Raw genomic sequence first — 27,627 nt, 5'->3', positions numbered from 1 at the left:
TTTTGTGCCTGCTTTAATTTCGTACGCTGGAGCCTTTCTCTGGCATTTCGAATGCTCTATTTTTTTTTTTTTTTGCGCGGCGCCTTTCTCGTCATTTCGAACGCGCCATTTTTTTCTTGTGCGGCCGCTTTTTCGCTTACTATCGTAAAAAAGAACCCAACGAGCGCTCCTAACTAAATGAACGCGGGCACTGCCGGTTATATACACGGCTTTTGCCAGAAATGTACCTGCACTTTTCTTTGCGCTAAATAACGGGAAGATGTATGACACGCGGCAGAGGTTCACGAGGTTCGAACGGTTATGACTCTTTAAACCGCGTAGTTTTCGAAGCCTCAGCGCGACTCCCTGACGACGGTACACCCGGCAGCACTTGGGTCCGTTATCTCGCTGCGCCGCCTGATTCCGGCAATCGCTTGACATCGACCGTTAGCGAGCTACGACGACAAAGCGAGACCGTAAAGTGTTCTGCACTTAAAAAAAAGCGTTGTCGTGAACACCTTAAGAAAGGGATGTAAGATTTCTGAACACCCCAAAAATAGGGGGGGGGGGGGGGGCGGCGCAGCTATGCGTGACAATGTGGATCGGCAAGTGGGCAGCATGACATACAGCCACATTCCACATGCTCAAGTCACACTTGGATTACAAATGAATTGAGCGAGAAAACAGAAGGAATGCATAGGAACAGCGAGGACACACTTAATTGGAAATAAATGTGTTCTTCTTGCTTTTACAGCCAGCGGAGGAAAGTCCCGATTTAGTCGGTGGGCTTCTGGCAAAAATTAGCCGTACTTATGGAATTATGATTTTAATGTGAGCATATTATCATGCGGGTGTGCAAAGTCATAGAATTTTATTAAATACCAAACCACGTCATTTCTACACCTAACCTACCAAAAAGGGTGTTCATTATTTGAATACTTTTTTTGAACGCTACAAATTAGCGCTGGAAAACTAATAAAAAGGGTGTAAAAAAGGATGTAAAAAAGGACCGACAACTGAGAAAAAGGGTGTAAGGGACCTCCAACTTTGGAGGTATTTCATACAGTAAATCCTCGTTTATTCGGCCTCCGTTGATTCAGAAATTCGGATGACCCGGCGTTCCCACTCCCGCCCTTCAAAAATGTACATTTTTCTATGGCCGCAGACCTTGGTTACTTCGGCGCAAATTTACGCGCGCACTGCTTAATTAGTACAAACACCTTTCCTTCGCTCAGTCGCTCTCTCCGCCTTGCCTGCCGAAAGGGGGGGGGGGGGGGGGGGTGGCGGATACGAGCGTACATAGCGGCCAGTAAACAGCCGGTGGCGATTGGCGTGCGTGTGGGCGAAGACTTAATTAGACTTTGTGGATCACTGTTCCTAGCATAACGAATTTCTTCGGCTCCGCACTGGTTTGTGTGCAGGTGGGCTCCCTGCCGAGCTCAAAAATATCCCCACTGCACGTCCTTTCCTTCTCCTTTCCCTCGAACCATAAACAACGTAGAGAATTCGTTGATCGGCTCCCCTTCGAAGTCGAGATTGCTGACTATGTTGCCATTGGTGATGGCACTGTTGGCGCTGGCAATTTAATCGATAATGAAATCATCAACGATGCCCTTGGTGTCGCGGATGAGCCGCCCGATGATGAGGACATCCCAGAGGGTCGTACTGCAAAACAGGTTGCTGATGCTCTAGCAATTCTGGAAGAATGCTGCTAGTATGCTTCATGCAATACTCTCACTCTGCACAAATCGTGAACGGGCCGAAAAATGGCTACAACTGGCTTCCGTTGCAGAGCTCCATGGATGCGGCGGTAAACCTCTGCCAGGTATAGGTTGGATAGGTAGGGGGCGATGCGCGATCTAATGCGTATACCTGCTGTTTACTCGCAGTTCTGGCCATCGTATAGCACGGAAGTCGATCACAGGGACGTGCCGAAAAGATCCAGAAAAGCATCACATGCATTCCGACACTATTATGCAAACGTATCGCACCCTGGTCTTCCATCGTTGTCCGGGGTACGGTCAGGGGGCTCACGTGGGGTATGGAGTAATAGAGATAGTGGACGTCGACCGCAAAGCGCAAAACAACCCGCGGCCCGTCTCTTTCTAATTACGACAACACGGCTGTCGAATTTGCGATAATGCATAAGTCCCTTACCTCAATTTGTGCGATCTGATTGGCCAGAAAGTTCGACACTTGCGCCTGCCAGGTTCCAATTTCGATACTATGGCACGGAATGGAATACCGGGTAAGACTTGCAGGCAGCTCCTCTTGGTCCTTTTAACTGTGTTGCACAAGCTGCCCAGGTTCTCTTTATCCAGCAAGGCTACACTGCTCTGCTTGGCTTGCTTTAGCTTAGTTGTGTCGCTGGGCTTGAAGTTGTCGACGGCGTCATCGGCCCTATCGCAGTACGACTCCGCATCAAGTACCACGAAACCTTCCTGCTTGTCCGAGACGCATAGCTTCAAGATTTTCTCTCTTTCTCTCGCACAGTACCCCGAAGCCCTGCTTCCATGGAGCCGCATCGCTGTGTCGGGAGAGGTAGTCTATGCATCTAGTGTATGCAGCTTTGTGCCCGTGTTTCTCTCGGCCGTCATTAGTTTCCGCATGTTCCAGCTGAAGGTTCTCCAGTGAGGTTTTCCAGTGATCACGAACCAGCTCGCCCAATCCAAGCAATACTAATGAACGGGCAGATGGTTTCCCTGCAGCGCTAGTATGAACAGCGCCTTGACAACCGCCATCCGAAGGGGACCGAGCCTCCAAGTTCGATTGAGGAACGCCGGCGATAAATTCCCGCAACCTCACGTACGGCACCCGCTTAGACGCCGTGATAAGGCCCCCTTGGCTTGAGAAGAATTGGAGTTAATTTTCACTGAACTTATTCATAATTCCCCACCCCACTTGACCGATCGTGTTCGGCCAGTCTGCAACAGAAGGGACCGCAGTGCCTGCAGGCACATGTTTGCCTAGCTGACAGTATGGCCGATAATTTGACGCCACCTCCACTGCCCGTGCATCGAAACTAGAGAACAAACTGCTTCCGATTATGATACTGGAAACACGCGGAACTCTCCTCGCGATACATAACCACTGTGATTGTGCTGTTCGGGCCAGCCGCGGCTCATTCCTCGGGGCTCTGGCGCTATTGAGGCAACCCAAGAGGCCTGTTTTACGTCTGGGAAGGTATTTTCTACTACCAGGGGCTTTCGACCGAATCTGGCGGCGATGTAGTTGCTTTGTGTAGTCGAATTGCGTAGCCTGGAGGTAGTCGCACACCGTGTGTTCGTAGGCAGTCACAATCTCTTGGAGCGTCAGAGCACTTTTGACCTGCTGCGAGAAAAGTGTGCTTCAAAGTCAATGTCAAAATGTGGACATTGAATGGATTGATTTAATTGACTGGATTGGGTGCTCCCATGTTCCACGGTGTTCCGGCCGAACACGGCGACGAGGCGCTTCGGCGTTCAAGTCGTGCGCGAGCAGTGTTCGGAATCAGCGTTGGTAAGAGTGAATACCAGCGACGCGCTGTCCCGCTCCTGCCTGGCTGAGCAGGTCCAGTGAGAATATATGTGTGGACACCAGCCCCCGACGTATGTCTGCTTTTTCAAGGGGACAGATTCCACTGCTTCCTGCCCTCCTGCACAACACAATGCACTTGACTGTGTTTGCAGGTGATTGTAACACGCCAAGACGAACAGGGTACTACCGCACCTCATCTGTCTGCAGCGTTGCCTGCAACGAGCGATCGTGGTTTCGGGATTTCTACTTGTGCATAACTGAGCCGTTGCAACTCCTTTTGACCCAGAACCACATCTACTGGATACAACTCATGATTTGGCTTTGGCAACCCACAATACGCTAGTTAATTGATGTCGTGAGTACTCCCAAAAGCGTGGCGACCACTGTCCACTTCGGGTTTAGCTCCACAGTGCAACCAATCAGGTTCACTGATCGGCAGTGTATTTGGAAACACACAGGCCGGTATTGTAAACCTGGTTTCTTCTCGAAATAATATTTCAATTTCAAAATGGAATGTTGCTAGTTATTTGTAATTAAGGAGCAGCCCACCCAGAATTTTCCGAAGGGCGGACTGTACAGCTTTCCCGATACGCTCTAACCACAGGCGTCAAGTGCAAATGAACCGGGTGACGTCGCGGCTGCTGGTGTGCAAAGCCCAGCTGTCTTGTAGAACATGCGGTCGGTAGAACATGCGACATCTGATGACGTTCCCTCAAATGACCGGAAAGGACGTTCTCTTGAATGACCTTGAGCCATTTAGGCTCAAGGTAGGCCCAGCAACGCGCCACAGGGCACGTGCCGGGCCCCACGCGCAGGATACTGACATGGCAGAGCAGTAAGGCGTTGTTATATTCGCCCTAACTCTTGTTAGTGGCGTTTTGATATAAAAAAGGAGATCTCGAGGCCGTTATTCCTGTATTTGCCACGCGAGGGGTAGTTGGCGCTCGCTCAATAAAGCGGGCTGGGTGAAGCCTCTAATCGCGCGGAGTCGCTACGCGCGTATGACTTTCTGCGGGCTTGCGAGAATAGATATCAGCGCAACTCAAATGTCAGTCTCGAGTTGACGTGCTATACGAGTCCCACGAACAGCCTTCAGCGCGATTCGCCGTACGAAGCTTTAGAACGACACCAGGCAGAAGTACCACGGAGGCGTAGTGCTGTTTAAACACCCGCTCAATGCGCCGCTCACCAGGGAACTGCTAGCGTAGCAATCCTTCGTCGTTTCCAAAGCAGCACTGGAAAAGAAGGGGGGGCTCTCCGTACCGTTGCTTGTGCACGTGGTAGTGCATTGAAATCCACCCCTCCTCGACCTTCCCCCCACGGTGGCTCAGGAATTAAGGTGTCGTGCTGCGGAGATGAAGGACGCGGGTTCGGTCACGTCCGCGGTGGCTGCTTTTCGGATGAAGGCGAAACGCAAAAGCGCGTGTGTCGGGATTTCGCAGCACGTTACATACTTCCAGGCGGCCAAAATTAATCCGGAGCACTCCACTACGACGCACCTGGTAGCCCAGGTGTAGTTTTGGCGCACGAAACCACAAATTCTTTACCTTACGTTGCAGTGGCTAAGGCGTTGTGCTGGTGAGCACGAGGGTGCATGTTAGATTCCCAGCCGCGACGGCCGCTTTTGCGATGGAGGCGAAAAGCAAAAGCGTCAGTGTGTACGAGATTTCGGCCAACATTAAAGACTCCGAGGTGGTCAAAATTAATCCGGAGCCCTCCCCTACGGCGCGCCTCATCGCCTGCGTTGCGTCGGCGTTTTAAACACTGCAATACAAAAACACGTTGAAATGCACTAGTGGTTCGCAATCGCGTTAGTCTTAGCGGTTGCTCAAAAACAACTTCGCACCATTCACATGAAATGGCTTTCTGTCTGTTCGCGCTTGTCTTGGGCGCAGTGTAATAACTGTACGAGATTGGGGCGCCATATGATAGGGGGCCCCATCTGCTATCGGCATTAAACCTCTCTCTGGTGGCAATGTGACCAGTAGTTATTGCTACCAGCTGCTTCTTGGCGTAGCCTTTGAATATATCTCCAACTCTTAAAGTTTTCATAAAATGAGTACGTTCCCACGTACCTGTTTCTGCCCCTTTAAGCCATGTAACAGTGGAGGTGGCGGTCGTTCTTACCGTATTCAGATCCGTAGCAATGGACTGCAGCACGGCCAGGGAAGAGCCCTTTCCTCCCGCGAGCTGGGTATCCTTGCTGCATGGCTCACGAATGTCCGCCACGAGTGGGGGCGCCTTGGGGACCTCGTGCTCTGGGGTGTAAGCACCGGCCAAGAAGGGCAGCTGACCACTTATGCCTAATACATTCCGCACCGTTGAGCGGGAACTGAAATGACAGGCACTAGGGCCATAGTAGGGAAAACACGCAACCTGCTAATACAAGTAAACGAGTAAATTGTGCGTGCTCCATCAGCATGCACAATTTACTTGTCTGCGGCGTAGTTCTCTACATTAGTTCCGCAGCAGGACGCCGTTCATAGTATGGAGAGCGCGCTCACTGGCAGCGCAGCGCAAAGCTCCCGCAACCACGACGGGCGGCTTTCCCACGCTGCGTTGGATGCTCGGCGGACGAAATGGCGGACCTATGCGCAACTCTGCTTCCGCAGGGAGCTTGGAGCTATGACTGCAGCATCGCAAGTTGGACAAAGTTCCTCTGCTGGTGGAGAAAGGAGCTGCGAAACTGAGTTCTAGTAACGTTGCCCGGAGCACCCTAGCTTACGCGTTGATGACAGCGATGCGGGCTTTGGTTTCGTGTAGAACTCGTCAGTCGTGCGAAGCGGGCGCTTATAGCGCCAAATAAATGCAATTCTCAGGGATGAGCGAGGGTTGAGGTTGGTTTTAAATGCCCAATGATAATGTGTATGAGCGCGTGGAGGTCAATGGCCCCGTTTTGCAGTGCACCTAAAAAAGCTTACTGCTATTATTGTGGTGATGATGACGATGAAACCAAATTAGCTTTAGCCATAATTGCGGAAATCTTTACAGCAACGTTGTTCCCTTCGAGCATGACGGGTACTGAATAACGGAAGCATGGGTGTCAGATAAAATTTCTGCCGTGAGTTACTTTCCTAGCAACTTCGTTGTATGCATACGATTCAGAGAATACGATATCGGCAAAAAGCAACGTGGCGGAGTTCTAGTCGGATGGTGAAGTCTATATACCTTTTTCAGGGATCTGCAAGGTTCGCCTGAAACAGGTGGCGATAGCGCTACTCTCGTCCCTATTGTCTTCAAAGAAAGTGAGTTTCGGTTCTCGCCGTAGACTTGCCATGTTGCGCTGCGAAGTAAGCCGTTAGCCAAGTGTGGAATGCATCATTAAGAACATGCGCGACAATCGGGTGGAGGACTAAGCACTGAGGGCTGAAGCTGTGGAACGAATCGGGATGTCAGTCTCGCGGCCGCAACTACATACGCAAAGGCTGTTCGCGTTTGAGGCCGTTATAAGCTCACTGCTTCCCTCAGAACGAACGCAACAAGCGAGAAGACCCCAGCTGGGTTGGTCTGCCAGCGGAAAAACGCATGCACTGGTCGATTGCAGCTTCGGCTCAGACCGCGTGTTCTCAGTCAGGGGCGTCCGCGAGCGCCACTTACACCTTGCGAACGCCACCGTCGCAGACACATGCATTTGTGCAATCACTCCGAAACATTTCGTTGCGGGAGTGTTGTTTCCGCTCAACTGGGTTTCCGAATATGTTTTCTGCGTACGGCGACGCTGCGGTATGCATGGTGGTATGCGTGGTTATGGCGGTATGCATCGTTATGGCACCAAACCACAAAGTGAAGAATAAATGAAATTTGGTGCACCAATTAACGAAAAAATGACAAATGAAGAGATACGTAAAAATGTAGAAATGAAAAGTAAGGACGACCTAAAATTGTCCTGTCACATACGCTCCCAAACCGAATCTACTACGCAATAAAACATGCAAAAATGCTCACGTCAACAGCCTTCACGCCGCCACCACAAAGCATTCGCACCTGCTACGGAACTACGACCTCTGCTTTGGGGCAGAGGGCAGCACCACTGTACACGGTAAGTATTATTTTGTAAGTTGCGTCTGAGTGCGCTCTACTAGCGGAATCGCTTCCCTGCCACAAGTACGCCTTTTTGTTGACGTGAGCCACGTGGTAGCTCGAACATACATGGTTATACAGCCCTCACAGAGTGGGCAACAGTGCGCACGCTAAACAAGGTGTACAAGGCTGGCCGCGCCAGCGATAGGTCGGCTGACAATTGACGCGTAAGGCTGCACGTTTTTCCTCGCACTTCGCAACAGAATAAGAAACACGCTTCGTTCACACACATGCAGGGTTATTTTTTTCCAGCCCTTCTAATTATTAAAATCACGGCAAGACAAGCTGTCCAACTAGGCTTCAGAGTACCACTAGTACGTGACGAATTCGGTCATCATACCAGGATGCCGATCGTATCTTGCGTCAATAGGAACTCAGCCGTTTTCAAGAGTGCACGGTGTCGATCTCCGACATCAGCGCGTTTGCCGGGCGACGCAGGCAGAGCGCGAGAAGAACTTCAGCACTCACCTTGAATAATTTTGTGCCGGAAATGGTCAGCTATGCGGTACGTTGGGGGCCCGTTCCTGCAAGAGACAGCACTTTTGAATGGGTGAAAGCGTGTGAATAAACGTGTGCCGTGCACCCGCTTCCTCTCCTGCACATGTGGCCGCTAGTGTTTTGTAAGACACTAGCGTAGCGGCCACCGCTGCCTCCCAACAAGCCCTCCTCCCCCCGTTCCCCTCCTCCACGCTCTTCTGCTCCCTCTCCTGCCTACCCTTCCTCCCTGTCCCGTAATGATCATGCCTTTACTGTTCCTGAGACAGTGTTTCGAAAAGCGATAATTCACTGGCCACCACTTCCGCCTAACGCCTCAATTTCACACACTCTCTCTCTCCCCTCTCTTTGCGATCTGCTCCGGTTCCTCCTAACCTCTGTACGGCAAGAAAGGACAACGGAAAGACGGCAAACACAAGCGCTCGAGCGCTTTTGTTTAGAGTGCGACTTAGAGTGCGACTCAAAAATTAGATTGCGATTCTACAAGGACAACGAAAAGACGACAAACGCAAGCATTCAAAAATTAATTAGACTGTGACTCAACAAGGACAAAGAAAAGACGACAAAGACAAGCGCGCTTGTGTTTGTCGTCTGTCCATTGTCCTTGTTGAGTCGCACTCTAAGTTTTATCAAATATGCACCAACATGCCCAACAGTGCGCTCTACTAACCTCTGTCTTTGTCACCCATAGAGTTTCATACAATAATAACTAGCGGGGAAACTGGCGCTAGTGTCAACGCGAACCCCGAGACGGCGCTTATGGTTCGATGGGAATGATGGCTATAATTCTGGAACCGGATTGCGTACGATCGAAACGGGCATAAAGCTGCGCAAATCATGTTTTTTTATCAACAAAACTCTTATTGGATGGTTCGTTGTTTACAGATTACACGGCAAACAAGAAAGTTAGTGACCAAAAACCGGTTTCGTGCGAAGTAAAACGGCGCGTTTAAACAAAAAGCAGACGCGCAGTCGAGGAGGTTTGAGGAGTAGGTTTGCCATTTACCGCCAACTACATCGGGACGCGGACTTCTACAAAAACTGTAAAATTTGGACGCTTCTAGTTTTTATATTAAGAAACCTTTTCTGCTCTTAGAAAAAGACACCGACTACTTTTTGGAGAAGGTATTCTAGCCTGAATTAGTGACATTCATCAAACAGCGTTCCTATCAGCCGCCAGTACTGCATGTCTATGCTGTAGGAGCCGGCGTTCGCACGAGAGGTGTGGCTGCTCCAAGCAATTCGCAACCGTCATCAGCTTCGAAAATACATTGCTCTGCCGAATGAGCCGTGCCGGAACTCCTAATTCGCAGACAACTTCGCCGAACACAGCGCCGTCATTTGTGTTTTCGTGTTCGCTGATAACCCACCCAATCGGCAACTCTGGTTGTAAAAAGTTCCACTCAGGGCGGCGTCAGTGCGCCCGCACATGCAGTTCAAGGAGAAACGTATTTCTGAACGCTTCTTCCAACACCCCTGCGTAGGAAAGCAAATGCGCTCATGTAAGTCCAAAACGAAAACCAAACTGCCTGCCTGATTCAATCCATAGCAACTTTGACAAGCCAATCCAATCCGAAAACACAACTACCCATCACGCCCATTGGGCGGACGATCGCAGCGCCAGATTCCTCTCTAGTTGTTATTGTATGAAACTCTATGCTGTCCCCTCCTGTTCGTTCTTGTACTACGCTTGGAAATACCAATCGCAATATTCCCTCCCTCCACTTCATCATTCCAGCCGGGGTCTTCCCATTCACACTTTTCTCGACCTGTTCTCCCTCACCCTCTCCGTATCTCCCTCTACTTATCCCATGCCCCCTTGCGCTCTTCTTCCCTGCACTAACCAGCAGTGAGCAGGCTCACCAGCAACATTTCTGACTGATAAGACAGACAGACAGCTAGACAGACAGACAGACAGACAGGCATATCTCCCCCTTTTGTAAGACCTAGAAAGGCTAGCGTCTTTTAAAATATACTTCCGGGTTTTCAGGTTCGTAGTATATATCGTAGTATATGTCCTAGCCGCCATCGAAAGACACCTTTCGGACTTGTGTCAGTTCAAAATGTCAATTTCGCGTTCATTTCAGTCGTCACGTACTCCCTGTTGCAGGGCCGCTGACCCTATCTTTGAAAATCCCGAGAAACCAACGTCCCACGCCTTGCGTAGAGTCAAAGCTTGGGCCTGCTGGAACCTCATTTCCAACTATAATGCACAGCGCGAACGACAAGGACGGCACCTGTGCGTGCTCTCTCTTGACATTGGACCATACATTTCACGCTCCGCTTTCGAGCCGGCTTGCGTGTTTTGAGCCACATCTTGTTCCCTGAATTGAGCCAATCTGGGTTCTTTCAAAATGGCCATTCTCTGTATTTTTAGTTTGCTGATAATACATGTAAAACAGCATAGCTACTTCCAGGCAGACTCACGAATTAGAGAATTTGGTCCCATACGAAGAAGTTTTAGCGGTGTTCCTTTAAAAGTGCCGATTTCAAGCGAGCCCATGATTGGCTGAAGGCAGCCAAAGGGATGACGCAATACAAAAAGGCCGTAGGAGTTGGTTCCGTGCTCATCATAGGCCCAGCAAACAAAAGTATGCGTCGCGATTGAAACAGGCGCAATTCACAGTTCCGGCCGATAGGAGCTGGTCCATCTTCAGTGGTGCTTGCGTCAAAAAGCGGAGCTGTTTAAGCGTACAGTTCCGCAGTGGAGCGTTACCAGAAAACTGTCATCATCGGCCAAGTGAAGAGGGTGAAAATGCTAGGCGGCCAAGAAGTGTGAGGAAAAATGGGGAGCCCTCTGAGTGCGCGCCTCAAGGAAAAACCGTGGTTAGGGAGGTCCCGGGAATCGAAACCGGACCCTTTCACCGTGAAACGGGCAACCAAACCACTCGGCCACACCACAGGCCCGAGGGGTACGGGGTTATCAGTGGCGGGCAACAATAACATGTGCAGCAATTGCAAGGAAAAAAAGGCCGTGTCGGCACGCAGTGCGCAATACCTAAAACAAAGAAAAGGCCAGATAGGAATTTTCACAAGGCGAAGGGGTTAATTTTGAAGCAGGGAGGATTTGTTGTAGGGACAGAGCAGGGAGGATTTGTTGTACTGGATGCAGAGTCGTACGACGAAAGGGCCGATGAAGCTATGGGGAAGAACTTCGTACCCATTGACCCTGTGAAGCTCAAGGAAGCCAAACAGGACATCGTATCGTTGCTGGCGAAGGAAAACCTCGACAGCCTCTTGGGCAAGGTAAAAGGAACGAAGAACAGATGCCTGCAAGTCGTCTATGCGGCGAAAGAGCACAAGCCCGGAATTCCGTTCCGCGCAATAGTATCGGAGACTGTCACCTGGCAGGAACAAGTGTCGAACTATCTGGCCAAGCACCTTGCACGAATTGAGGTGAGAGACCCCTACATGATCGCCAACTCGAGAGACGTGTTGTCGTACCTAGAAGGAGACCAGGGGCGGGCTGTTTCGGGCTTTTCCATGGACGTCCAGGATCTCTATTACTCCATACCCCACGCCAAACTGATGTCTGTACTCCGAGCAACGATTGAGGAACATGGCCTGATTTCCTTCCAAAATGGAGTTCGAATGTCCTGTGACGCCTTTTTAGAGCTGCTCAACACGTACTTGCGATCTACTGCAGTGTCACATCAAGGCCGTAATTATGTGCAACGAGCGGGGATATGCATAGGATCTCGCGTCGCCCCCTACGTGTCCAACCTATACTTGGCGGAGGTGGACCGACGCATTGAGGGAAGCCTGGAAGGAAAGCTGATTGTGGCCATTTTTCGTTAAGTGGATGACTATATGGATTTGTGCGCGAATGACCTGGATAATGACGAACGCCTGAAGGGTGAAATTATGGGGATTTTTGAAGACAGCGCCCAGGGACTATCCTTCACGCATGAAGTACCGGAGAATGGCCACCTGAGGTTTTTGGACCTTAGCCTGCGGTTCGACAAGGGGCATATCTACTGGCGGTGCGAGACACGGAGCAGTAAGGGCTTCTTACCCCAGGACTCGGCACACTCCAAGAACGTGAAGCGAGCGATAGTAACCATGGCTTTGCGCTCCGCCATTGAGAAGTCCTGCGCGCATCAGGTGACATCGAGCTTCAACCGGCAGGTAACCAGGCTGCGTAACGCCGGCTACGCGGAAAGCCTCCTGGCGGCTGTGAGCGAAAGCCTACTACAGTGTGTGAAGGGAAGAAATAAGAGGAGACAGAACGTGCAGCACACGAGAGGGAATACCGTGGTAGTTCCCTATGTACATGGCTTCGCCCACAACCTGAAAAAAATTGCAGCCAGGCAAGGCGTGTTCGTTGACTGCAGGCCCTTTCTTACCTTCGTGGCGCTATTTACTTAAGTTATAAGAACGCATGAACATTTTTTTAGCTTTTCCGTAGAAATTAGTCGTCACCCAAAGAAAAGAAAAAAAAAAGCTGCTGCAAAAGAACCCCACGTTCGTGAAGGCTTTAGTAAGCCTGGTGTACTTGTAAGCCTGGTGTACTTGTAGTAAGTGTCGCGCTGTGCCAATGTTGTGCAATGTTTCATGTATATATATTCCCGCTTTTTGTTAGCAAGCACAGTTGATAGTCAGCACTGTGTTCGTGTTTCTTTCCTAAGTCCTGTCGTTTTTTTTTTTCTTTTGTTCAAGCTGAAATTTCAAGTCGATCAAGTCAAGTCCTAACAACAAATTTAGGCGCCGAAACCATTTCATCTCGTTTTCCCTGGCCGCCGCACACATGAGTTTTGAAGGTTGGAAATAAATAATGAAAGAACAAAAAAAGCGCCAACTACCCCACCTCCCCTAAATTAGGCGCAACAGAAAACAATTAAAGGACTGCCGCCGCATGAAACAAAAGGAGACGAACCAAGGGAAAAAACCTTTCCTGTGGTCAGAATACAACCTGCACCCTTCGATTCGAGCTATAAAACCGGCTTGTATACGATTGCGTTAATGGCATGATTTCTGGCTTGCTGTTCTCCTCCTCAGTTCACGTACGCTCGTGCCTGAAGGGGGGAGCATACACGCCGAGGTCGTGAAGCCGGTTGTTTCGGGTACCAGCGCGTGCTAACATAATCCGCTTTGGAAGACGTGAAATCATACGGAGAAAAGGATCCGGGCCCGCCAGTCATGGAGACCTTTGTGCGGCAAGTTCGGAAATCCATGTAAGGTGCAACAGCCGGGTCGCCGACGAAGGGAGGGAGGCACCCAGCTCGGCTGTTCCTCCAGGCTTGCCCCGGCGGTGCAAGCTGCACCATTTTTTTTCTTTTGTTATTGTTAAACAGAAAAGAACTTGTTTCAAACGGCGCTAGTCTAAGGTTGTTTGCGCCCCCTTATGCTTGGCCCACGCCATGTGGAGATGGTGGAGTACCGGCGACGCACTCAAGACACCTAAATACAGCAACAACCTCTCCCGATAGTCTTCTGGAGTGACATGCGCTGTGAGAACAAGTTCCCAAGGTCAGGATTGTTAGCTGCCAGAGTCTTCGTGCCCGTCAGAGGTTACCCCATACATTCAGTCCACAAGGAGGCCACTTTGCTACGAGTAAGCTCTAAGCGTAGGTAACCGACCAAATTGATAAATCACGTTTGCAATAAACAGCACCGCTTTGCCACATTTTGTTTTTACAAAGGTACAAGACCGGCCCTTCCGTTACGCACTCAGCACCACCTACTGGTTCGCTTAGAACACTCGTTTTATATTTTCGTGCAGTTAACTGCTAATAGAACTCCGCTGTCCCGCTTAAGTCTGCTGTTCGCTGTCCCGCAAACTCTGACGCGAACGGCATGAGCTGGAGCCCCAACAATGGTATTTATTTTCTACACCCGTCATTTCTTTTTATGGTAAAGTGTTCTCTGAACTGAACTGTAGGCATTTTTATCGTAGATGAAGGTGGTTTGGTATAATTTGGTTAGGTGAAACAAACCGTTAAAGCAACGTTCTGCATCGCTGTGGAAGAGCCGGGCTTGTACCGTATTTCGGAACGGTATATCGCCACCGCTTGATCTTTCTTGTCAACGAGCAGCGCATTCGAGTTCTGTGAAAAAGTGCGAAATTATCATTCTGCTTCACAAAATGGAATTTTACTTGTGGAACTCGTTTAAAAAGTGGACCTGCATCTTCTATCTTCACATAATCGGCCGTTTTCGTTATTCTCCCACAAGAAAAGTACCGCGTCTGGAACGAGAGTTCAATTCTGAATCCAAGTAATAACTTAGCACCTCACGAATGCACGTAGGGTAACTGGTTTTGAAGGAAGAATTGGTTGTTGTTTGAAACAGTGAGGACCAAGAGGGGCATACTCTGCACCGCTTTCTTACCTACGGAAAGACAGTGCAAAACCGGAGCCCTTTTCTTCTCCACACTGCAAGTTTGTTGCTGTCACGTGAACTTCACAAGAGTTGTCTTCACTCATGAAAACCACAGGAATATTGACACAGTTCCCTTGAACTTGTAGACATATTGGACCTGCATGGAAAACATTCTTTGCCATGAACAACTTTAACAACCATCACATAAAATCTGAAACATCTTACAACAATCTTAACCATCTTAAAACCTCAAACCGCCATAAGCAAACTCAAAAAGGGGGGTTTCGAAACGTAGGTTCGGATTTGGCCTTATATGAGAAACTTAATTAAATATAATTTACTGTTTTATATTGGTAATATAACTTGCTTAACATAGCAAAAGCAGCCTGCGAAAATGTCGATCTCGCAGACAGAAATAGCAGTAGACAAAATATGCAGAAAATAAGAACTCTAGCGGTGATTGAAAAGCGCGGAGCCGAAGAGACGTGCGACTTAGATCGGCGTTGGCCCTGTACGTCCACCCTTTAGGCCCAACGTAAAAGGTGAAAGGCCTATAGCTCGAACAGAATGATATGCATTTATTCGCGAGATTCGCCACCATTACACATGAAGTTCTTTCTTGGCGCTCAACCTGCGATAAAAAATTCTGTAGAAAAGCGACACTACAATAATTTACACTACATTAAGAAATATCTGTTTGACTTGCTGTTTACATACCTCTAGCCTTGCTTTGTACAAATCAAGACCCACCCACACTAGCGGGTGGGCAGTCTCAAAAGTAGAGCCGGCCTTCGCATTTTTCTACAGGCAACAGTGTCCCTGGGATTCGCCTTTCGAGGCAAATGTGGCGGTTGGGCTGCATTATGCGTCAGCGTCACCAAATACTTGGTGTCTGATATACTCCTCAGTAGTCCCTCATTGGCTAATCAAGTGAAAGTGCGGCCTATAGCAAGCAAAAGCCTCAGTGTAAATTACGGAATACCCTAGATCTGAAATTGGTTTTTCAATCTTGACAGAAAGCTCTACGAACAATGTATTTGCTTTTGCTGCAACTAAACATTACCGCTGCTGCCCGTACCAGGAACATTCAGCAGTGATAAATAAGTGAATAGGTTCCGAAACAAGTAAGGAACTCAATTCCGAAAATATTTCATTGAATGGATGGAACATTCTATCTCTCTCTCTTTTTTTTAACTGATAAAAATCAAAATGTCACCGGTGACAATACTCTCTTCAGTCTGAAACCAGTTATGAACATCAAGTAAATCCTCGACACTTCCGATGAACGCTTTCAGTCTTTCCTTCGCGTCTGGAAACATTCTGAAAACTACAGCTATCGCAAGCACGGAGCGGCACTGCGTGATATGTTCGTGGCATCAGATCCGCCTCCCGTTTCTGCTTTGCCTTTGTGGCTTTTTCAAAGAGGCTATCGAATGAGGTTATTGCGGCAACCTAATTAAGGAAGCGGGTAATAGCGGTTGAACTGCTGTAATAGCGTAATTACAGCGCTCGAAGAATGCCAAGACCGGGAGAAAGAGAGGAATCTTTTGAGCAAGTTTCTAAGATATGCGATGGGCATAGAGTAGTAATTTTTTCGAATGTGCTGTGGCCCATTATTCAAAACTGAGTTTGATTTATGGACGTTCTGAAAGAAGTTAAGATTAAAAAAAAGGCTCAAAAAAGCGTTGCGGGGCCCCTTAAATTCCCAGTGAGCTTTGATCAGCAAACAAGGCGTGCGCTCCGGCACGAGCAGTTCAGGTACAAAGAGGCGACTCACCGCTGGAAATGCGCAGTCGGGTGGTGCCCGTGTGCGCCATGTCCTGCGTTCGGACGACGCCGTGGTAGATGGGGCGCATCACGCTCGAGGGCGCGTACAGGGACCCGTAGAGCACGCTGCGGAAGCAAGAGGTCTCACCCATTTCGCAGATCTTACGCTTGGTTCTTGCCGGCGCACAATGCAAAACGGCGCTCTCAGTAGATCTCACAAAAGAGGCACTATTTCAGATGTTAAAATCGGAATCGGAATCAGTACAAATAAAACACACACTAAGGCGCCCCGCACCCTGCGAAAAAAAGGTGACAGCGCACATACTATGTAGCCTCGCACAGTGCAAAAAAATGGCCTATGAACACTATATAGCCGACACCATTAAAAAAAAGGAATCCCTGTGATAGTCTAGTTTGTCGAATCATATCTCCAAGCGTTTCAAAAGCGGAGAGAAACAGCATGCCACACCACACGCAACCCTACTAGCGCCATCTGCTGGTTTGCTTGGAACACTATTCTCTCCAGCAACTGCTAACCATGCTTCGTTGTTCGACATCAGTGGGCTTGGGGTAGAGTACTGGGGTTTCGCGCAAACCACCTGGGTTCGAGCCCCACTCCTCCCGGATGTCTTCATTGTGGAAGAAACCACCTTTTTTGCTGCAACATGTTAGCCTAGGCCAATTCTGGGCGTTTTCGCAGAAAATAAGGGTAGTTTGGTGCCTATTAGGCCGGTTTCCCCCACCAACACGCGTACTAGTTGTTCAATTCTTCTAGTGCGATGCAGAAAATAGGCGAACATGGGGAGCACGTAAACATGCGGGATGATGACTGCGAAGAAACTTTAGAGTAAGTCGCTAAACACCTTTCATTGACGCATTCCGCTGAATCTCTAAACGGCTCGTCCGCTTAAGACCTCACCCAAGTGAAGTCCGTAGCCGAAGTATTTTAGCAATTAATACTTGTCATCTCTGTCTACCTTAGTCTTCGTCTGTTTAGCCCCCTGTTCTTTTTCTGCTGTTGAGGTGAACCAACTGACTGGACTAGTTTTGATGACATAACACTTAATTAGCGGCACTCAGTGGCTAAAGGTAAAGGATTTGCTCATTTCAGAAAGAGGAGGAATGACATTAGAGCAACGACATTAGCTTCTTCTGCAAGAGACAGCGCTATCTGCAGAGTCCGGCGCATACAGCACAAGAGTCAGCTTTGTGCTAGAGGCTTTCTGCAGATCGCCTATGCCATTTACGGTCCTGGTGTGAGTTCCTGTTCGCCGACCTGCGAACGTGGAGCAAGGTGCCTGGGCGGGACGCAAACTCCGTGTTACACACTCGAGAATAAAAGGCTCCCTCCGTTAGGTCGTATAAAAATTTTGACAACTGCAAGTGCGAACTTTTCAGCGGCACAAAAGAGTATAATGCGTATAGAGCCGTACGATTAAACATTTTTCTCTCGCCGAGATTGTCGGAAGAAATTTTGATCTCTAAAACTTCTAAGCATCGGAGTTCCAGAACAGTACAGCTCAGTTTACTTGGACGTTTGTGCTTAGAGGCAGGCTAGCCTGCAGTTGCCATCTCCTTGTATTGGAGGGAGGTGAAGCACTGCGATTATGGCGCCAGCTACGAGCAGCCCTGCCGGGGAAGCTACATGGGCATGATTCGGACAAGTGTACAGCGGCGATGTTTTGAGGGCACCTCGTATTCGAGGCAGGAAGGCAGGCTTAGGAAGGCGATTGCAGCAAGCGAAAGATGTGGGCTTCCCAATCCACTCACCCGCTTCGCCCTCCGTAGCTGTTAGCGTGAACCAAATGGTAGAAGTTGCCCTCCTGAAATGTAAACAAAAAAAAACAGTTCCTTGACACATTTAAAAATGCAGCTATAAACGTTTTCCGCATTGCAATATTCCAGTCATTTGTTGCCCTTGGTATTTGCCTCTAATAAAAAGCTTTGCTGCGATCGCCTGTTGGTATATGTTAAACCAAAGCAAAATTTTGATGCTTTGTTTCCATGCAAGGCAGCAATCAAATAAAAATAATTGAATGGGCAATGTAATGAATTACTTTCCGGTTAGGTTTTAGTAATTTAAATAGTTACTTATCACAGCAATTTCTATGAAAAAAGTAATTCGTTATTTCTGAAATTACTTTTCTAAATACTCACCGCTACAAGCTTCCCATTAAACTTTTCGGTTATCAGCGGCGATCGGTTCAATTTTGCAAGAGTGTACTCGTCCCGCGGTTCTGTCGGAATCCATGCCTTAAGTGAAAAATTGCGGCCGCCGTTCGGCGAGCTGCGTGGCCAAAACAGAGTGGCCACGCGGTTTTAACTGGTCATGCGTGGGGCGGACGCACAGAGGCCCTCGGTGATCGAATCAGTGGTACTGTGGCGTAGGAATGGGCAAGGGATCACCCGGGAACGCGCTCTCAAAGATGATCTTTTTCCCTCGTGCCGTACGCCCTTTCGCCCATTGGAGGAAACTTTCGATCCCACGGGAGGGGAAAAGAAACGAACGATATCCGTAAGTTTGCTTATCAAGAAATAATAAATACTGCCTATTATTTTTATGTCGTAAGCACACATCAAGCCCACGCGGATCCCCCGTATTCTCTCACAATGATGATACGCCATTTTGCTGTTTCAGCGGGGTAAAAACGAACACAAGAATCAGCAGAAGGATCTTGAGTGTGACGTTATCCGAAATGTATGCACTCCGTGGAGTGATTGCGAAGTCTCTTTATTTTCAACTTGGGTCAATTTCTTTCATTGGGTTGGTTATTTGTTCTCGTTTGGTAGTTTATTGCACTTTACTCCATTAATGTTTTCCCTGTCCCTTTTGGGGGCGTTTTCTTCGAAGCATGCAAAGCTCTCTGGCGCCAAACTCGATGCTCAGTTACTGCGTCATTGTAATAACGAAATCTAGTTTGTTAAAAACATTGAGTCGGGCGTTGTGTTTCCTTTTTCGTGTTACAACTGCAAGTAATTCAAAAGGAAAACCATTATTTCGCAAAATTAATTGTAACCGTCACGCCGATGACTCTACATTCCAAGACCAGTAACCTGTAATGCAATTATTATTCTCAGCCGTCTTGACAATAATAATTAGTAACGCAATATAATCGCTTTTAGAACGTACTTTTTCCATCTACAATTGTTATACTAGCGGCGACGTTTCACTGCACTCTCGTCTCTTTCCACTTCATCTTCACTTCCTACCTCCCATGGGGTTTTGTTTGACGCTGCTGTAACGGAGATTGTGTAAGTAGTTTTTTTGACACATAATAAGTCGCTCCTAGTCAAGTATTTGCATTTGTATTCTCTTCATCTCCGGGGCTACGCAGCACTGACCCCAACCGGTGCCCGATAAAGAGACCGCGTGAAAGGCCCTCTGAACGGCTCGAAGTAAAGCGGTTGCCCAGTTCAAAAGCTGGCAGACAGTTCGTGCGCTTCAACCAAGCAACACCGAATGAAAGCAGCATTTTTACTACTGGTAAGGTATTGTTCTGTGCCCCACAGCCAGAATACATGTGCTCATACTTGTGTATAAAAACTTCAGAGCATGCTTACTGCATTCGAACTCTTTTTTTTTTCGACCCACCATTTTTTTCTTTTCTAAATAATTCATCGATTGACTGCTGTGTCAATACATCTCTGTGGGTATTGCTTTGCCAGTCTAAAAGCCGCACCATCTGGGTTTAGGCTTAAGGTTCCCCTTTGAGGTCTTAAGATGACAATCGGACACCATGTGCCCTCAGAGCTTGGCTCTAGGCCTTGTGTCCTGTGTTGAGGTTTAACGTAAGGGGACTTCACATTTAGTGAGTCATATTTATGCGCTGCGTAATCGGGAAAATTCCGGATAACGACACGCCTGGGTACGAAGCACATGTAGACATTTCATGCAAATGGATCCGCCTCGGCCAGGAATAATTGCGAGAGCCAGAAGTTATTTACATGGGACACGTGCACAAACATTGTTTTTGCACGGCACTTCCGAATCACAGAGGTGGTCGGTGACAAATATATTTTCAGTACCTTCAGCGGCAGTAATAACAAAGCAAGTCTGGAACAAGTCAAAGGCAAGAATAAATAAATGGGCAAAGCTTAACCTACTTACAATTCGCGTGTTTCATTCATTACCTTGTTGAAACTAAAGTTCCGTGAAGTAAACAAGTGACAAAGAGAAAAACATTGTTCAAAATAAACAAGTAAGAAAAGCAAATTGAAACCTTAACCAGAAACGTAAATGAGGTACTAACCCCCACTAAAAAAATCATTCCGACTGGTGCCAACGTGCATATTGGATGGCTACATAAAATAGCGTTACATAAACGAGCTGTCCACGAATGCTGTTTGTTCTTCTTTGGTTCATGTGTTGGCGCTCCATATTTCCCGTCGAGTGGTTGAACTGTCGTGGCCTCCGTGTGCGAAAAGGAGGGACAAGCCAGCCGCAAAACAAGGCCCGAGAAAACTGACGAGCAGCGAATGAGCGAAACGAAACAAACAAAAGAAATTGGCCCCGTATCCCCTTAATTTTCCGCGATTTTTGTCAGCAGGCGATAGTCTCCTGCTGCCCTTGCCACGTAACGCGTTCTCCTTTCTTGTCTTCGCACGCCTCACGCTCTTTTCCTCCTCCCCTCTAGCTCATCAGATTGTGAGTTCAATGGACTTTGATCAGTTCAATTCTCGCACATGCGCACTGCACGCCCGCCACCTTTTGGGACATCGCGGTGTTTTTTTCCTTTCCTGGGCTTCTTCAACGTGGAAGTTCCTGTCTGTCTGTCTGTCTGTCTGTCTGTCTGTCTGTCTGTCTGTCTGTCTGTCTGTCTGTCTTTCTGTCTGTCTGTCTGTCTGTCTGTCTGTCTGTCTGTCTGTCTGTCTGTCTGTTTTGTCTGTCTGTCTGTCTGTCTGTCACTCGAAGTGTAAGAATTTTTGAACATGCAGTATATATAAGCAGGATCGTTCTAAACTAGGAAAACTGAAAGCGTGGGTCGTAAACGTCCCCATTATTGAGCACAAAAAAGCCCTTTCGCAAATTTGACCTAAAACATAGGCATAGAACGGAGATTTACAATGTTCTTGTTTCAGAATACACGTTGGGTCGCTTGAACTCGTAATATTTATTTACGTAAATATTATCCTGTTTATTTGTTTATAACTAAAAAAGCGGTTTCAAACCCAGGCATCGAAATATAGTGTATACTAACAAATTTAATGGCGGTATGGAAAAGGTAAAATAAGGCACAAAACTTTCCCGCATAAAAGAATCCGCTAGCATTTTCGATGTCGCTGAGGAAATAGCCACTGCCCTGGCGGCCACTTCCCGTACTTCACCAGTCACTACCCTCACCGACTCGCAGACAGCCCGCCGAAACTACCAGATTGGCCGCATCTCTCTATCGGCCCTACTCATCCCCCAAAACTGCTCGACGACCCCTGACATCCGTATCGTGTGGGCTCCTGGACAGGCCGCCACCCCTGGCAATGATGCGGCTCACGCCGCGGCTCGCCACCTCATACACCGAGGCATTGCCGACCGTGGCCATTGTCTAGCCTGCAAATGAGTGGCTACATAGAGCTTCTCGCCCATTACTCGGCACAGCCTCCCACCTCCACACTGGCGCCCGTACAGACAGGAGGCTCCATACGGACACCCACCCCCATCTTCCCGCCCAGCAACCTTCCCTCGGTGCTCACTGTCCCCATCTCGGATTAGGGATGATTCCACGAAGCGAGGCCCATACACAAGCAAGAGCGCGATGAATAAATATTTATTCTCATTCCCATTCTACCTGTCTTTACTTCGTTGAAAATCGTTGCAGATTTCTGCCAAATCTTGGTTAATGTAAAATTCTTGTGAAGTTTTGCAAGCACTCGAATGTATTAATATCCTGATGTGTTTTAAAGAAAAAGCCGATATGAGCATGTGTCATGTATACCCTACACTAAAAAAAAAGATACTTCACATAAACAAAAAACAGAATCGATAAAGAAAAGTCTGGTATTCATGCATAAATTCGATGCTTTGATTCCATTTTTTTTGAAGAATTGCAGAGCAGTCGTACCTTCTCGTCAATGCGCCGCGGTGGTGTGAATGCTTTCTAAAATAAGAGCATTTCCCTAATGTGTTTTGACGTCCCTGTGAAGCTCTTGATTTGTAAAAGGAAAGGTTACCTCTAGATATCCGTAGAAGTGATCCTCCTGGCAACGTCTTTGAAGGATAGAGCCTGCAACAAAAATTCAGTGACATCTTGACTTCAGGCACTCCATAGCCAGAGATAATGGCAGCAGAGGGCGTTAGCTTTGCGAAATGCCGGAGGACATAGCTCTCGTGAAGTGCCTATAGTACTGTCGGACGGCACTCTAGGCACGTTTCCCTAACCCGCCGTGGTGGCGTCCGCCTTGTTTACCGTTAATCCATCCCACGAGACCTGTGTGTAATAATACATCGAAATGAGAAGTTACCTGCTTTGAGCGTAGCAATGGAGTATTTTGTTGCTTACCGCCCTCCAAACGAAAGAATCAATATCTTCATCTTTCTTGGGTTATTTTCTTAGGCTGCTGCAACGGTGTAAAATGCTCTGCGGGGTGATTTATATATCTGTATACTCCAGTTCCAGTATACAGTACTACACTACACTAGACACTGATTTTGGTGATTACCGCTATGCGCGGGAAATCACCAAGTCACTGAAGCTTGTGTCATCAGAAACCCAAGAATAAGGCGGCAAATGTCTGTCCGTATACGATCCATGACATCGTCCAAAGAGGCATGCGAGGCAGCTCCCCTTTAAAGGTCTTAGGAAAAGCTGACCGCTCCATCGCATGCCCTCGGCAGTTCATGAAAAAATGTCCGGCGTTACTTGTTACAGCACTCGTTGGGCACTGAGGTGAGGAGATAAGTTTCAGCTCATGAAGTCGCACCGGTGTCCGTGCTAGAATGGTCCGGATACGAAACAGTAGTGATGCTTGTGACCGTGCTCTTCCAGCGTTCGGGCGATCACCTGCGCGCCTTAGAGACTAGCTTCGGCTAGGTCGTCCACTAAACATCCGATGGCATGTGCCATCGGAACGCCGGCGCACTCTGATGACTGGCTCGCGCAGTTCTGATTTGAAAACCCGTCGGAGATGTGACGGTTGGAAGGAGTGGCGTCTGATGCGCACGTGGGTCATGGGGTAAAGAAACATGGGGCGCTCATCCAGCTTCGTGTGCAGTACACGCAAGCGCAGGCCGCTGCGCAGTATGGATTAGATCAAGGCACCTGGGCTCACGTCAATGACGAATTCGACTGTTGCCGAAGACAGACTAAAAAATTGGCTCCAATCCACGCTGTGAAGGTGACCGGAAAGCAAAGCTGTAAACTACACATACAACAACTGCCCACGAGACATCACTTGAATACACGAGTGAAACCAGAGGTTCTGACAGCCGTTACCTGGGATTCGCTGGGGCGGAGCCGCGAACGCAGCAGCGTCGGCCGCGCTAGAGCGGCGGACGCCACCACTCCAGCCCGATCGCGAGTCGGCAGAAAGAAAACGGAGATGAGCGTCTTTCATAGGGTCAGACAGTGCAACCTAGCCATCCTGATGTGATGGCTCGGGGTTAACCGCGCGACACAAGTGCAGACACCGAAACAATTGGCACCCGCCTCGGCTTCGGGAGGTGGCCAAGGTTCGAAACCCACCGCCGGACACCCACCGTCAATGGGGTACAAGCGTCCTCCCGGCCTTCGGTGCCCGGGCTTTTCCAGGGGTGGAACGCTTGGGAAAGGCTCTGCAAACTCCGCCCTTCGGCCCTACCGGGCCTTTAGTTTCGAACGAGTTAGCCTGTAAGGGTGGATCCTTTGACGGGTGGCCTTTGACCCCCGGGTGTTATGTGTTTCATGAAGCCGAAACAATTCGGAATGGGATATTAGTGATTCCCTTTTATAACGATTAGCCTATTAAGTTTGAGAATTGCGAGAATGCTGAGGGAAATTTTATTATTGCTATTTATCAGAATCAGCTACTCCTTCCGCATTTTGTAATTCCTGTTGAAACACAAGGGAATTGATATTCCGCAATTCGGAAAACGCAGTTCCATTCGTGACAACCAATGCGCGAAGGTGGCGTTTTTCTAGCGGCCAGATGTCTGTAAGTGGTCTCTACATTTTGTTTCCCCACCCTGCAAACCAATGCTTAAAGTATCGTTGCCGAACAACCACTTAATTCCGTCGGGTCCGGTTTAGCAACCAGGTGCTGCCGAACGAGTCAATCAAGCCGTGCGAAGGAAGCGCCCAATGGACGCAAAGCTGCGCCGAAACAACCGTCGCTAAAGCAGACGTCAAAGCCTACGGAAAGGTCCCGCCGACGCGCCCGCCGGAGTGAGCACGGGGAACGCTGGGTAATAGCGCCCATTGGCCGCGCCATCTGCACTGTGCTCCACGAGTGAAAAGTGCCCTCACCCTCAGCCTCATTGGGAGTTTCTTGTCGGGCACGTCACGACGGAACCGTGGGCTGGTAGAGGTGGAAAGCTTTGCTTTAAAATACAACTTGAGCGGTTTGAACACCAGACAAACCGCTAAGGAAACACGACGCTGCGATGAGCGAGTATTTTACAGAAGGTCATGCAGAGACAGTAGTGCGGCCTTAAAACCCCGTAGAGACTCTCTACTGTTTACCCCATCATGATGCACACTGACGCGAAGCCGTGGCTACAAACGTCGACGTTGTGTGCTATGTTTTGTCGCACGAATGCTGCACAGCTTTTTCGGGAAAAACGCTTATAAAGGCGTCAAGTTTTGTCATGATTAGAGATGTAAGTTTTCATGAAATTCTGAGGGGCGTAAAAAAACTTTTTTGTGTGTTTTAGAATATGCAAAATTTTAAAAATACGATTCTGCATAGATGTACAAAAACACTTGACATACTTCCTAAGGTGGAAGCCTTAGATTGGCGCGAAAAATAATCGTAGTTGCTGGCGGCTACAAAAATGGAGACGAATTACGGCCGCTCTAAAAAGAAAACAACTAATTTTTTTTCAATGCGATAGATTGCCCTACGGCATAACAGGGAGGTTTATTGCACCAGTTGCACCAGTTTCGCCAGTTGCACGCAGAAAGCCAAGAATAGACCTGTACTGGGGTCCTCTTACCAACGCTTAAGATTGGGGGGCGGGGGTCTCCCACGATGGCGCCCTGTGCCTCGGAGGTGTTGGATTCTGGCCATTCTAACCTGAACAAGTCCACAACAGGTGGTCAACGTCAGCTTCTGGCGCAGGAGACACACAGAAGGGCAGGTGTCCGCAAACGGGGCGTGGTATCGGGCAGGCCAATCGTGAGTAACTGCTGGGGATAACGCCACCCCAACTCGAAGCCTCCGCAGCAAGACCTCCTCCCAGCGAGAGCCCACTGGGGAGATCAGTTCCAAGCGGTAGAAGTAAAGCACGCGTGGCGCGGCGGAGGTTCTCTTTTTCCACAAGCAGTTCTTCTAGGGTAGATACTCGAAGTAGTGGTAGTGGCCGTGGGAGGTCTCTTCGGTGGATGGCGCGATCTGCCACAGTGTGGGCAAGAAGCGTGTCCCGGCGAATCCATGAAACGCGGACAGGGCATGAATAAGTGTCCATAATCTCATGAATGTTCAAAAATTTTGAACATCACCTGCTGATGAGGCTTGGAGAAAAGACTAGGCGGGCGTGATAGGTCTTGAGACGACTGAGGCAAGTTCTGCTGGCAGCCTGTTAGTTGAGACCATCGCTTGGTGAATTTGTTAATTTCCCATGCAGTGAGGTCAGGTGCTCGTCTAGGGCGACAAGCTCATCCTCCACGGAAGGCAATGGTGGCTCAGAAACAACTTGCCGACGACGGCGCTAACCACGAAAAGCGTTTCGATATGTTGGCTGCGAGGGAGACTCAGTCGCTTCCTCCTCCACTATAGCGTCCTCATCTTCTTCCGCCAAACAGTCGAAATGGTTGAACGCTGAGATTTGGTCTGGCTGGGCACGAGCACGCAATGCACAGCGCCTCGCACGCATTGCCTTTCTTTTGGTGGAGCAGCCTTTATCGGTGATTTCATGGTCATTAGAGCGACAGAGACCACACTTAAACTTTGGTTGTTGAGGGGAAGCAGTTTCGTCTTCGTTGGAATCCGGTGTTGGGAAACAACAGGAAGTGCTCATGTGACCACGGCGAAAACAACGGTAGCAGTGCACTAGCCCTGCTTAGAAAGGACGAAGCCGTAGACAACCATTCTACACAACCATTGTAGAAAAGCCGGTTGAGAGGTTTCAGCGGGCCCCGTAGCGCCAAGAGGCAGGTGCGGCCGGCTCCCATATAGCGCACAAGAAGCACTTCATGTGTGTGACACCTTTTGTTGTCAAGAAGGTAGTCCGGATCCTCCCCGGGATCCACACCTGAGATGACATAGCGGTGGATGTCAGTGCCTGACACCAGGTACGCTTGAACTGTAAGTATTGTGTCGGCAGATAGCGCAATGTGCTGCAGTGAGCACAACTGGGCCACTGCGTTCAGAGACGTAACCCACACGGACACAGCTTTCGTAGCTCGGTGATAAGCGTATCCAGTGAATCAAGTGGTCCCGAGGCAGCCATCACGCACTTTCCGCAAAGTCTTCGTGGGGAGATGCAGGATGCTAAAACGCTGCCGAGGCTTAATGGCAACTTTGTACCTGGCTTGTGCAAAGAGCTCCGCAGTCTAGTGGGCATTGCAGGAGCTTTCGCGACAGGTGGAGTCGAAGCAGATTGCTGGGTGTCACCAGCGGCACAAGCCCGTTTCGCAACAGGCGGCGCAGGCCTCCCCTCTGGAACATCAGTATGTGGCTCGTCTGCAGATCGCTTCGACGACGAGGCGGTTGTTACCTCCATTAGAGGCGGAAAGTCATCACTGGTGCCAGCAGCAGCGTCAGCAGCAGCAGATGCTCCTGGTAGCGGCGATTTTGAAGTCGATAGACGCTTCTCCAACACGTCCGACATGGCAAGGCCGTGTCTTTGCCGCAGTCAGCTCAGATGCTGCTGGGCTAGGCTTAGCGGCCGAGGGTAGGGATCCGAGCTTGCGAACGACCCCGCGGGGTCATACTTGGGCTTGCGGCTGTGACGTATCGGTGCCAGGAGGATTGCACCGGCGTTAGGAACGAGCAGGAGTGATGCAGCAAGGGATTGAAGCTCGTTTAAACGGAAATTACGAGTAGCCGGAGAATGTCAAGAAACCGCTCCGTCGTGTTGAGGAAAACAACTAAATGAACTCTACACAGAAACATATACGAGTGCGACAAACTGGAACATATTTGAGTTTGAATCGGATTTGAACCCGAGTCGCCAGAGCCGCATACAAATGAGATAGCTACACCACTAACCCTGTGCCGGAACAAGAGTAAATGACCGGTAAGCTTTAAGCGCAAAGGCTCATGGGTACATTTTCTGCTCCCGCCACTGCCGGCTCGAGAGCTCTCCTGGCCTTCGTACCCCGGTGGCTTTCACGCGCA

The 27,627-nt window shown here is 49.0% G+C and overlaps 1 protein-coding gene across 2 annotated transcripts in view; it reads right to left on the bottom strand.

The window, feature by feature from the left end:
• LOC144176035 (rifampicin phosphotransferase-like) overlaps window positions 1-27,627 on the bottom strand; it is a 241,241-nt gene that overhangs the window by 148,439 nt on the left and 65,175 nt on the right. For both annotated transcript variants that reach the window (XM_077705142.1, XM_077705141.1), the window contains exons 7-12: window positions 22,324-22,376; window positions 17,929-17,981; window positions 16,169-16,284; window positions 14,401-14,548; window positions 8,044-8,099; window positions 5,623-5,753 (exon numbers count right to left, since the gene is read on the bottom strand). In XM_077705142.1, coding sequence (XP_077561268.1) covers window positions 5,623-5,753; window positions 8,044-8,099; window positions 14,401-14,548; window positions 16,169-16,284; window positions 17,929-17,981; window positions 22,324-22,376 — 557 coding nt within the window. The remainder of the gene's footprint in view (window positions 1-5,622; window positions 5,754-8,043; window positions 8,100-14,400; window positions 14,549-16,168; window positions 16,285-17,928; window positions 17,982-22,323; window positions 22,377-27,627) is intronic.

Source organism: Haemaphysalis longicornis, unplaced genomic scaffold (assembly GCF_048455015.1).
Source record: "Haemaphysalis longicornis isolate Haplotype H1 unplaced genomic scaffold, Haemaphysalis longicornis Haplotype H1 scaffold_3, whole genome shotgun sequence".
Classification (NCBI taxonomy): Eukaryota; Metazoa; Arthropoda; class Arachnida; order Ixodida; family Ixodidae; genus Haemaphysalis; species Haemaphysalis longicornis.
This window is presented reverse-complemented; position numbering and strand designations above follow the sequence as displayed.